The sequence below is a fragment of the Schistosoma mansoni genome, chromosome 1 (genome assembly GCF_000237925.1).
Source record: "Schistosoma mansoni strain Puerto Rico chromosome 1, complete genome".
Classification (NCBI taxonomy): domain Eukaryota; kingdom Metazoa; phylum Platyhelminthes; class Trematoda; order Strigeidida; family Schistosomatidae; genus Schistosoma; species Schistosoma mansoni.
Window position 1 is genome coordinate 7,046,283 of NC_031495.1, and position 12,116 is coordinate 7,058,398.

General features: G+C 35.6%; 1 protein-coding gene across 1 annotated transcript; it reads left to right on the plus strand.

Moving 5' to 3' along the window:
- Positions 1-11,595, plus strand: Smp_124120 (putative DNA polymerase epsilon subunit b; the record flags this gene model as incomplete). The annotated part of the gene is made up of 7 exons (XM_018793111.1): positions 1-227; positions 330-394; positions 3,081-3,268; positions 6,384-6,596; positions 7,373-7,546; positions 9,928-10,341; positions 11,164-11,595. The coding sequence occupies 7 exons, from the start codon at positions 1-3 to the stop codon at positions 11,593-11,595; spliced, it is 1,713 nt and encodes a 570-aa protein (XP_018647656.1).
- Between the last annotated feature and the right edge of the window lie 521 nt (positions 11,596-12,116).

Consider the following 12,116-nt stretch of genomic DNA (forward strand, 5'->3'; position numbering starts at 1 on the left):
ATGGTCTTTTTCTTGCCCCAGATGCTTCTCAGTACATACTATCAATTGTTCAACGTGTTGACCCCGGGAAACGACAAAAGGTTCTTCGTAAGCTGGTGGAAACAATCCTTAAGCAAAAAATTGATAACAACAGAATTTCGAAGGCACTGTGTGAAGCAGCTGTCAAAGAGTGTCGAGCAGAGCACTCTACAGATAATATTGTCCTATACGTCATCGATGCTTTTTCGGTAGGGTACTTCAGTCCGCTTTCATTTCTTTATAGGTCCCATACTTTCGTTTCTCCAAACCCCTGAAGAAGTTTGTTCCATTTGTGCCTGCTGATTCGTCAGAGAATCGTTTGATATTTCCAGTGTCACCAGATGCAAAAGCTTTTTTGTATGCTCATCGCTACGAGGTATTCCGACGTTTTTGATAAGTATTTAATAGCCTTAGTTACATATCTGCCAGCTTATTTGTATTTATGTCCACAAGGGACGACAAGTACCGAAATAATATTTCAGTTAAAAAACCACATCACGTAATTCGCTGAGCTCTGTTGACCCATAGCTACTGTCAATGTCCTCGTTCTGTAGTATGTTTCTAAAATTGAAAAGTAGAAAACAAGTACGTTCTGCTTTACAGCACCAGAAGGTGTATTCCTATTGTTAACAGAATTCATAGTATATTTATCTGCTATCTTCTTGTTGTTTCTGGAACTTATTGATACTGCGGACTGAAGATCAGGGTTTTATAACTTCTTGAATTTATGGACCGAGCCTACGATTCAAAATACTTTATTTGTTATCTAACTCCCACAAAAAACATTCCTTGAACATAAATGCAGCAAAACCACTGGAAGAAGTTATAAACACAGTCTGTCACAATCAACATAGCTTGGGATAACGTATAGGTCAAGGAACGGCACTTCTTATCCCCATCCGTACTAAGGAAATTGTAATTTAGAACATCCAACAACATAAATAACGGGAACAAGTAAATTCTACCAACCGCGATTAGTGGTATACATGAAGCACCAATTCAAGTGAATATGTTCCCCTGAGAATTCAAAACAAGTCATGTTATGAAAAACTTTTATGTTCACTGTTTGGGTTGATGTTTTAAGGGTTTAGAGTACGTAAACATGTAGGACCTGTCCCAAGACAAACTAATTTGGGTGTGTAGGCTTGTCGGAATGTAAACTAAACAAGCCAATTCCAGTCTTTTGTCAAGATTATGTATATGTTTAGTCCTTTCTTGTTGTTTATCCATTATTTTGTGTGGCGCATATGTATCTGGTGCCCTTTTGTACCAATATGTATGTGTTTAAATAAAATAAAAAATAAGTTGTTTATCCAGTAGTTAAAATGATAACAGTAGTTTGGCTGAGCCACTTAAGGGTCCTGAAACAAAACTAAGGGAGTATTCATGTGATGTCTACATAAAATCAGAAGCATGTTTTGTACGGATTTTTCACTCTCCCCATTTTTGTTTAGTTTAGCCAATAACATGTGGTTCTTACACTCGTCGGATATCTCACCACCAATATATTTATTTGTTTATTTATTTGAACACGTAAACATTAGTACAACGGGGCATCAAATACATATGCGCCACACAATAACAATAAGACCAGTAACAGTTATTATGGATTTGTGTGAGGGCTGTAATACTACGCGAGTGCGCAGACCGAAGCAGGTGTTTTTCTTAGAGGGTCACACCCGGCGTCTTTGACCTGAAGGTCTAATCCACAACACAGTGGAGCAATGTCAGATGTAGTCCCATGGTACCCGGTAACCGACAATAGGTTTCTTTCGGGATCCTGCAGCCCATGTGCGCCATTGATTTGGAATCAGAGTTTTCCAATTCCCATAGGTGGATCCTCTATATCCACCAACCCGATTAAAGAGCCGGACATTCATCTTTCGTCCTATCGACTTCGAAAACAACAGTAATGCTGCGAGAAGGTAGTGAGTAGGACTTCCATGGCAGTGTCGAACGTGCCGACAACTTCACTTATCTTGAAAGTCTGATCAGCCCCAGTGGGTTGGTGTCTGACGAGATCTCAGCACGGATTCAAAAAGCTCGTTTGACTTTTGCCAACTTACGTCACTTATGGCGAAGACGAGACATCCGTCTGTTAATTAAGGGACGAGTATACTGCACAGCAGTTCGCTCTGTTCTAGTTTACGGCTGCGAAACGTGGCCATTAAGAGTAGAAGATACTCGTAAGTTACTAGTATTTGACCACAGATGCCTTAGAAATATTCCCAGCATCTGCTGGGATCACCGGGTAAGTAATAGTGAGGTTAGACACAGAGTATTAGGGAATGATGGTAAATCAGTTGATGAGGTCATGAATCTTCATCGACTGAAATGGTTAGGCCACGTGTTACGTATTCCTGAACACCGATTACCACGACGCGCGATGCTGACTAGTATAGGGGATGGTTGGGAGAAAGTTAGGGGCGGCCAAACGAAAACGTGGCATCAGTGCTTGAAGTCACTAACTTCTAGTCTGAGCCTTGTTGGTAGATGCAGACCACTTGGTTGGGGTCCGCGTGACTATCGTAATAAATGGTTGGAGACCCTGGGTGACATGGCTCAGAATCGATCACAATGGCGTAGGTGTATACACTCTTTATCTTCCCTTAAACCTTGAGATTAAAATTGCTTCATAACTTTTTTCCTTCCTATACTATATCCTTATATACAACCTTTCTTTTATATATTACCACCACTAAGTTAACTACTTCTATGAATCCGGTATTCATCTTATTGTGCTAACGAGGTATGGCAACTTGGACCGATGCATATATGTGCCTGGCCCTACGTTGTAGCTGACTGACTGAGTATATATTCTTTATGTTTGAAAAAATCGTATACGTTACATTATAATTATCTTCAGATATTTGGGTTCTTACTGCTTTTGAAATCTTTTAATTTGAGTTAGTCAGCATTAACAAAAGTGATGACACCTCGCGTGATTTTTATGTATTAATAAATAGTTTCCTAAAATTCTCATCCTCTCCCAAATTTTTTTAAAAATCTACCTTAGGTTATATATCAGAGAATTTTGCGGCATCAATTATTCTCACAGACAGCTGCTCTGGATGGGTCTCATAGTACAAATTATCGTCTTAGACAGATTGAATATTTACTTGCTTCTGGATCAAGAATAGATTCAACTGTTGTATTAGGACTAATCAGTCAACTTCGTGAAGGTAAATGGTATGCTGAAGATCCATCAGGTATAGTACAACTGAATTTACAACAAGCTGTTTTTCATGAGGTGAGGTTTGCAAAATTATATGTATACAAACTGGTTGAAATGGTCTAAAACAATTACTGTCTAGAAATTGATATCAAAGATGTTCACGACCTAGAAAATCAGCTGTTTTCACTCATCTGTCGTAGGATATAGTATACCATTCTAATCTTTTTAGTATTTTTAGTTTGGTTTTAATCTTAAATAAAAAATAGTTTCGACATGTACTATGTGAACTCAGATAAGGTTGATTGTAATATCATTGTCTTCTCAATAAACATTACTTATCCGGATAATTCATAAAAACATGTCACAGTGTTCAACCAATCTACAAAAGTAAAATTTTTTTATTGTAGATATTTTACTGTCAGTTATCCTGAGATCTAATCGGTTGTTCTTTCACATATATTATTCTGTTTTCTTTAATATACAAAAATTTGGTACAACTGGACATCAAAAGTAGTATATAGATCAGAAAAAAGGAGGTAAGGACTATAATGGAAGTTGAAGTATAAGTGAACGCGAGTGGTTTTTAATAGGACATACATTTCATCTAACAATCCAACTGAGGAAGACTTTCAGTTGAGACGGTTTCATATTTTTTTGGAGAGTACAAGAGAGAACTACGATACAATCTCCACCGGCTTTGATTCCGAGTCAATCCTGATATTTCAAACCGTTAGGGTGTATTGTCTTTCGGACTCCAACCAAAAAGCCGTAATGTATCATATCACATCACGACTCCATGTCAAACTGGCCACTTCTCTTTTTCACTCAGTCTGTCAAGAAATAACGCGTGATGTTTTTTATGGAAGCGAGATAAGAAATGAATACCTGGAACATTAACCGCATATAATGGATACAGAGTGAGTTGGGAAGCTCTGATTCCAAATAAATGGTGCACATGGGCTTCAGGATCCTGTAGGAGCAAATGGCGTACGAACCTATATTTGGCCATCGGCTATGTTGTGGAGGGATCACCTAAAGTTGCTCCATTGCCGTGTGGACTAGACCTCTAGGTCAAACGTTCAAAGAGTAACCTGAGCACACTATCGACTTCCATTTGGGTACTCGGGTAATATCTGAGCCCAAACATAAACATGATTAATACGAAAATATTTTCAGATACCAGTTTATGGATTGCAATTATATAAGACTTTCTACATTTTTTGACTTTTAATTTTGACGGATATGTAACAATGTATGCCAAACAAAGACTAGATGTTCACTTGGTATACTTCTCAAATGAATATATCTTCAGGTTTATATATTGTATAGTGATCATTTAGTGGGTGAAAAATGAACAGATTCTGTAATTTGAAAAATTACATTAAACCACATATAAGCCCCATGTTTTGTAACAATAAGAGTTCCGTACAAAATTATTTTCGTTGACTATTCTTTATTGGTTATCCACAAACTGTAGTTCCATTTTCTATCACAAGCTGTTTTTTGAGATTTCTGATCGAACAATATAAACAGACTGCATACCCGAATAATTTTTTACGATTCATCTTATTAACAATACTCTTCACTGATGTACAATAACATTTTTTTTGACGTAACAATTCCTACCTCTTTTATGACGTTTTGACCATTTGATACTGATTCTCTCCCAAAATGTTTGCCATGCAAATCTTGATTTATATACTGTAATTATGTTACTAAACACTAATTCAGTTCATCAAATCTGTAAAAAGCCAAATTGTTAATGTTAGTTTTAAATAAAAACAACATCAAGTCACTATCACTTTAAACATAACTAGACTTTTTTGTGATTGTTATATTGTTTGTTAATACAAATAATTATCACAACATAGACTTTTACTTACACTGCTAACTGACCTTAGTTAAACAACTATTGAGAATCATGAAACACTGTGTTGAGCATATACGATCTCAAATTACAACTTATGAGAAGCGAATCAATATCAATTAGGTTAGGATTTTGTCACAGTAAATTATTGTTCGGCGCGAACTGTGTTCATGGAATTACAGTACATTTTTACGATGATGTATGCCAATGAAAAATACTCAGTTTAATTACTCCAATCATTTTTTATTAATATATCATTTTGACTAGTTTTTATTTTGTTTCAATTTCAAAAAACTTCATCTACAAAACATGTTTTTATTTTAGTGAGGGGAGGGAATGAAAGAGGGCAGAGGTAGTTTTTTTTCACGGTATTGAAATCGAAGTCATGTATTATCACCAAAGCACACAAACGTATCACACTAGGTAACTGTTTCGTTCCCCTTTTGGAATGTTCAACTGTGCGAATTCACAATTACACAGGATCGAACACAAGACGTCGGGTCTCAGGGTGAGATCTTAAACTTAGGACCACTTAGTATCCAATGATTTATATTTCTAATTTCAAAAAATGACGATTTTGCATATCTGCCTTCTAATGCGATTGGTAGATAACATTCGACATGGTTGAACTCCACTGGTCACGGCCTCTTACAGGACGACCCTTTGGAATTCGTGCAACATTGCACTACTATCCAGTACTTCCGGGTTGTCAGTATTTTTCTAACTAAGACATGCAAATTGTGAGGCTCAACAATCTCTACAAACCATTCTACAACATGGATTTCAGTTTTGCCAGCAAGTAATACTGTTATTTCTTATTATATCATTTGACTAATCTCTAGCTGAGATAGTTGTTCGGTTTATAAAATTCACTTAACAAATGTATATACATACGTTTTTTTCTCAGTTGACACGACAATAAAAATATACAGAAATTGAATTTTCTTTATTTAGATAACTTCTGGAGCCGACAGGTATATAATATGGGAGAATGCCAATTTCATGTTGAACTAAATGTGACAATTAATCATTACTTAATGGTATGCTTAATCTCATGAATATCTCATGCCCGTTCAGCATACACATCTATAAGTGTCTGGAACTTGTAATTTTTTTCATTACTATGAAGTTGACTCTGAAAATAAAGCTGCTTTTACATTAAAAAAAGCCAAGTGAACTTAGTATTCCCGGTTTCTTGTCGAGTGACAGTAAACAAGATAGAATGTTCCAGATAAAACGCTGAGTCGAGTTTCTTTTAATGATTAATATTTTTAGAGTATTTTCTTTTGTAAAATATACTGCATTTTATTATTTACTATTTAGGGATTACTTCCTGAAGGATCCATTGCACTAATTGAAGGTTTCTATGATGAAAAAATACTATACGTCACTGGTATTGGTCTTCCACCTTGTGAACCACCGGAAATTTCACGTCGTGCCTTTTCTGTCGGTAATCCATTCGGTGGTTGTGATACTAGTGATTCCCTTGCAGCATCTTTAGATACAAAGATGCATAAACTCTTGACAACTACTCAGGTAATTATTCCATAATCCATAGAACTCACAAATTTAATTCGTTCAGCAGTATGACTTGGATTTCAGATTATGATTTTATTGCGCTTAGTCTTACTATTCAATCATAAGTGACATAGACCTTGGTATGAATATGCATTGGCCTAAGTTACCTTACTATATAAACATAATTAGATGTAATTAACAAGATAAATAGCGAAGGAGTTGAAATAATGTAGTAGCAATGATAATGAGGAATACTAAGCGTTGAAAATACGGTTTTACTGCTTTTCGACCAACCTGTCTAATATAGTTAGGACCTAAACAAATAAGTGTTCTATCCAATATTTCTTGATTGGTTCATGACGGTATCTCACATCTAAGTCAATGTGTCAGATACGGTCAGGAGAGGAAACAATATTTGATTGGAAGAATCTTATACACTTCATAATTTTTATAATATAAATAATAATCTTTCATTCGTCAAATAGTTTGTCGACACTGATTGGAATAAACGTTAAAAGTCATTGTTTTCATACGGAAATGTGTTAAACTCATCGACTTTCATAAAAAAATTATCAGATTAAGCAAGTGAATGTCTTAAGAAAAACAATCTCCTCAAGATGGCTTAAATGTAATTGATATAGTGCTGTAGTATTCAGGTTTCCTATTTAGTCAACAAATTAGTCATTCATCGCTTTATGTTATTCATTTAAACAGATTTTTGTTTCATAATTAAAATAATATAATTATTTCAAAAAAATACTCTTATCCACTATGTTATTGATTCTTTCTTTTAGGCTGGTTCAGATGCTATGCTTGTAATTTTGGGAGAAACTAATCTGGATAGGCCAGATACTTTGGATCAGTTGACTACGCTTTTCAGTGGTTATTCAACGTGCGCTCCAGTTGCATTTATATTAAGTGGCAATTTTCTAAGTGCTGATTCCATTGGGAAGACATGCACCGAACGTGTAAGTAATGGGTTATTTTCTATGTAGGTAAATTTGTGAAATATCAATTGTATGGGTTGAAAACGCTTTAAAAATTGAAATTATTATCATTCATTATGATGTGAATGCCTCCATATCAGAGCGAAATAAATTTATCTAGACCAACACCAAATGGTTGTAGTCTAAAACAAAACGAAAGGTGCTTGATTTTATCTTCCGGTTTCTTAGCTCAGACAACTTTATTCCTGGCAAGCAGCAACTCTAATCATAAAGAGAGAGATCTTCTAACATGGAAAGGTCAGAACGTCAATGATAGATACAAGTAGACTATATTTTTCGCAACCGTTACAGAGGCTTAGTAGAATGCCGGTCATCTGGAGTACGTATTTAGACTGATCCACATAATAATAATAATAATTATTATTACTATTATTATTAGCTTTATTCAATATTATATTTTTGGCACAATATAGAATTCTCAGCACAAAGTATTTCAACAAGTTTCCGTTTCTTATTTATTTATTTATTTAAAAAAAAACATATTGGTACAAAGGGGCACCAGATACATATGCGCCACACAAATAAATGAAATGATGACTTCCGTTTCTTACTTCTTGGTCGATCCTGACGACAAACATTGAGTGGTCACCAGCTAAAAGTTAGTAGTACATGAATCGATATCTGAACAATGTACATTCTTTTCGTTGCATATTGCCAGTAACCACGATGTCTCTGATTGGGCTTTCATTGCAACTTATACAGCGGAAGGTTGTTAACTTTTCATAAACGCACTTTAATAGGTTGTGCTATTTATAAACATAATAGTGTGTTAAAACAAGCAAAAACAGATAACTTGTTGAAATATCTAGAGGGCAGAAACAGGTAACCCAGATGTTCAAGCAGATGAGCACGCGTTTGCTTGCATCTGACTGGGTATAGGAAATCCACAGCAAGAAAACCCCTTAAATTATACCCCCAACGGTAAAAAAGTAAATGTATAGAATTCTAAATAATGTTTTAAAAATGACTTGGAGTTAATCACTTTTGATTGATTTAATTCTATTCAATGGGTGGCTTCTTCTAAAGTTTACAACACGAACTGATCCTAGCTAGACCATTGCTGAAAATGAGAAAACACTGGATTGCTGTTTCATGCTAGTATAGGACTCCTCAGCAATACTCAATCATAAGTATTCGATTTTATACAGCATATTTTGTGAGTACATGAAATACTCGTCGAATATTTGTCTAATGTGTTGCTTTTTAAAAGCTGTCCCAAGTTTTATGGAGTAGATAAATGGATGGTGATTAACAGTGGAATCCAGTACACGTGTTTCGTCCTATTTAGAATTCCGACTAGATGTAACGACATCCGAATATTGATGTTCACACTTGAACTTGAATCTAGTATCTTTAGCTGTAAACACTAAAACGTTATTCACTTCGCAACTTTGTCCAGATAGACGCTAAATTATTCAATGGATATTATGCTTATGTCACTATTAATAAGGGCTTGAAATGTCCTGTTGCTGTTATTCAGGATTATTCAAACCCTCATTATGAATAATTTAAGTTGTATTCCAGAAATTTTTGTTACAGCCGGCTAATTTGCTTTTTATTTAAAAATCTCATTACAAAATAGATACTTCGATTACACATCTGTGTCACTAACAATCAAAATTTAATTCACTTGACTTATTTATTTATTTAAACACATAAATATTGGTACAGAGAGGCACCAGATATATATAAGCCGCACAAATCTCATTTGATTTGTGTGAGGGCTGTGATATAACCCAGGTGCCCAAACTGAAGCAGGTGGTTTTCTTAGGGGACCACACCTAGAGACTTCAACCTAAAGGTCTGATCCACAAGGCAGTGGAGCATCATGAGGAAATGCAGTCCCATGGTAGCCGGTGACAAACGACTGATTCATACGCCATTTGTTCCCTCAGAGTACTAGAGTCCATGTGAACCATTGGTTTGAAATCGGGGTTTCCCAACTCCCCTAGGTGGACTTTTCGTCCTCTCAATTTTGTAAACAACACCTGTGGCACGAGAAGGCAGTGAGTAGGACTTCCCTGACAGAGGCTATATACGCGTGGCCATGTGAGAGCATTTCGAGAAAGAGAGCGGACTCTCCCCACTCTCGGCCGTACCAGGGCATTTGGGGGCATTCACTTGGCTAATATCTGTTGATGCCATAAATATAACAATTTTTAAACATTATTCTGCGAGGTTTTCTTACGCCTTGATATTAGATTTGTATTGATTACAGTCTTTCTGTCTTAAAAATATATGTGCATTTATTTTGACAACGTATACTGAATTTTTGTTTGTTAAATTTCAAAGGATCCATAAAACGAACATGTTGTAGTACTGATAATTCTGTTTTCAATTAGAGGTTAATTCTACGAAGATTATTACGACAGTTAATCACAATTTTCAAGAATAACTTTCCAGATTCAGAGTCTCAACACACCTCTCAATCCAACCAGTCACCAAAATTAATACTGATTCCCGGTCCTGAAGATCCTGTTTATGCTCCGAAACATATTTTACCACGACCTGGTTTAGGCATTGATTTGATTTCTGATAATAAAGATCGTTCTTCATCCAGTTGTCCACCATGGCTACATTTAGCATCAAATCCATGTCGACTGCGTTTATACACTCGTGAAATAGTTATTTTCCGTGTTAACTATAGTCGTCTATTAGTTAGACACTGTATTCACCTACCTACATTGAACAATTTGGATTCGTATGTTGAAACAAGTGAAAATATTGAAAGCTCTACTTCAAGAGAAAATTCTGAGGTAAGAATTATTCTATTGTTATATGTATACAGAATACACTTATAGTGCTTTTTGAGGATTTCGATTACTCAACAGAAACTTACGAGTAAATAGTAACTAATAACTACGGGTCTGAGTAATCATTGTCACATGAACTTTTCAATACTTTTTGTACGTGGCTGACTACTGTTTATGATATGCTTGAACTAAGTCGACTTCGCGGTAACGAACGAAGGCCAATGACACAATGACACGATAAGCTAATCTAATCTGTTTTCCCAGGCCCCGCTAACTAGATGAAGAAGTCCAAGGCAAAGTAGGGGAATATATATTCCGTAATCAGCTGAGTACAAGCAGGTCATAAGGGGAAAAACTCAAACGTATATATACAGCAACAAATTGTCCTTGGGCATCATTATAAAATTGCACACTCAAAGAAACAATGGACCAATAGCGTTTAAGATAGTTTACAAGTGGGAAATATGACGTGAAGGTAAAAAGAGCGCTTTTGGCGCGAAAACAGCTAAGTTCAAATTTTCAAAATAAATTACAAAATTAAGCCATTTATCAAGTAAGTTCTGGGAATTTGACGTCCCAAACAGTTTAGTTAGAGATCACTGCAGTGTTCACGTTATTAGTGTCTCAAGTTGTCTGTCACTGTCCTATATTCATGATCAAACGAAAAATTTACTTGCCTATTTATGAAGCTTTGTAAAAAAAGTTCAAGAAAGCCAACCGGTGTCGAAGAATTAAATATTCCATTATCGTTTCTATATGTTACTTTATCCCATAGTATATCGTTTCGTGAATGCATATTGTAAATTACTTCTTTCTACATTTCAGACGGCGGTTGATATGGATAGTGAAGGAGTTGCTACCACTAGTAGTAGTACTCCATCAATAAAACAACATACTACTTCAAAGAAATATAAAACAACAAATGAATATTTAGGTCAATGTCTTGCACGTTGTTTAGCTAGCCAAGCGCATCTCTTACCACTTCTAGGTCATATAGCGCCTGTCTACTGGTACTATGATCAAGCTTTAAGTTTAAATCCATTGCCTAACTTGGTTATCGCCATTGAACCGGAACCATTGGCCAATTTAAATGCTTCACAGCCAGGATTAGTGACTACTGGTAATTGTCGTTTTATTAATCCAGGTCGATTTGGTCATGTGGAATTTTCCAATGAGTTTTCAGGCCTCCAGAAAAAGTATACTTTCAAAGTTTATTATCCAAGAACTGAAATTGTTGAGGATAGTTGTTTACCTTAAATACTAATGTATAGTTTCTTTTTAAAATGTATATTTTATAACAGAAGATTAATTAATAATAAAAATCATTTTCCAGATTTTATCTTATTATTGGAAGTCGAGTTGTCTGATTTTTTTGGTGGAAATTAATAAATCTTAGGTTGTATTCCTCACAGATGTTGATCCCACTTGGGCTGTCATCAAAAACCAGGGAGCACTGGACAATTGTTTCGTCTTAGTACGAGGGACCTTAGTAGTGCGCCCCGATCTCCTTAATCATTAATCAAACCCAGAACCTTCAGGTCCCTGATGCAGATTCAACGTTAATCAATTTACGATATAACATGAATACCTTCCAATGCTATTAGTCGCAATTGTTTCACTTATGAAATGTTTAATATTGTTATGACCTCAGGAGCATCAATAACATGGAGGTTTAATAGTCGCGGTGTCATTAGCTTACAGTCAACGTCTAATTTACTAACAACTACTGATAAGTTATTCTTGAGCATGTTACCTTTAGTGTTGTGAACGATAACTCA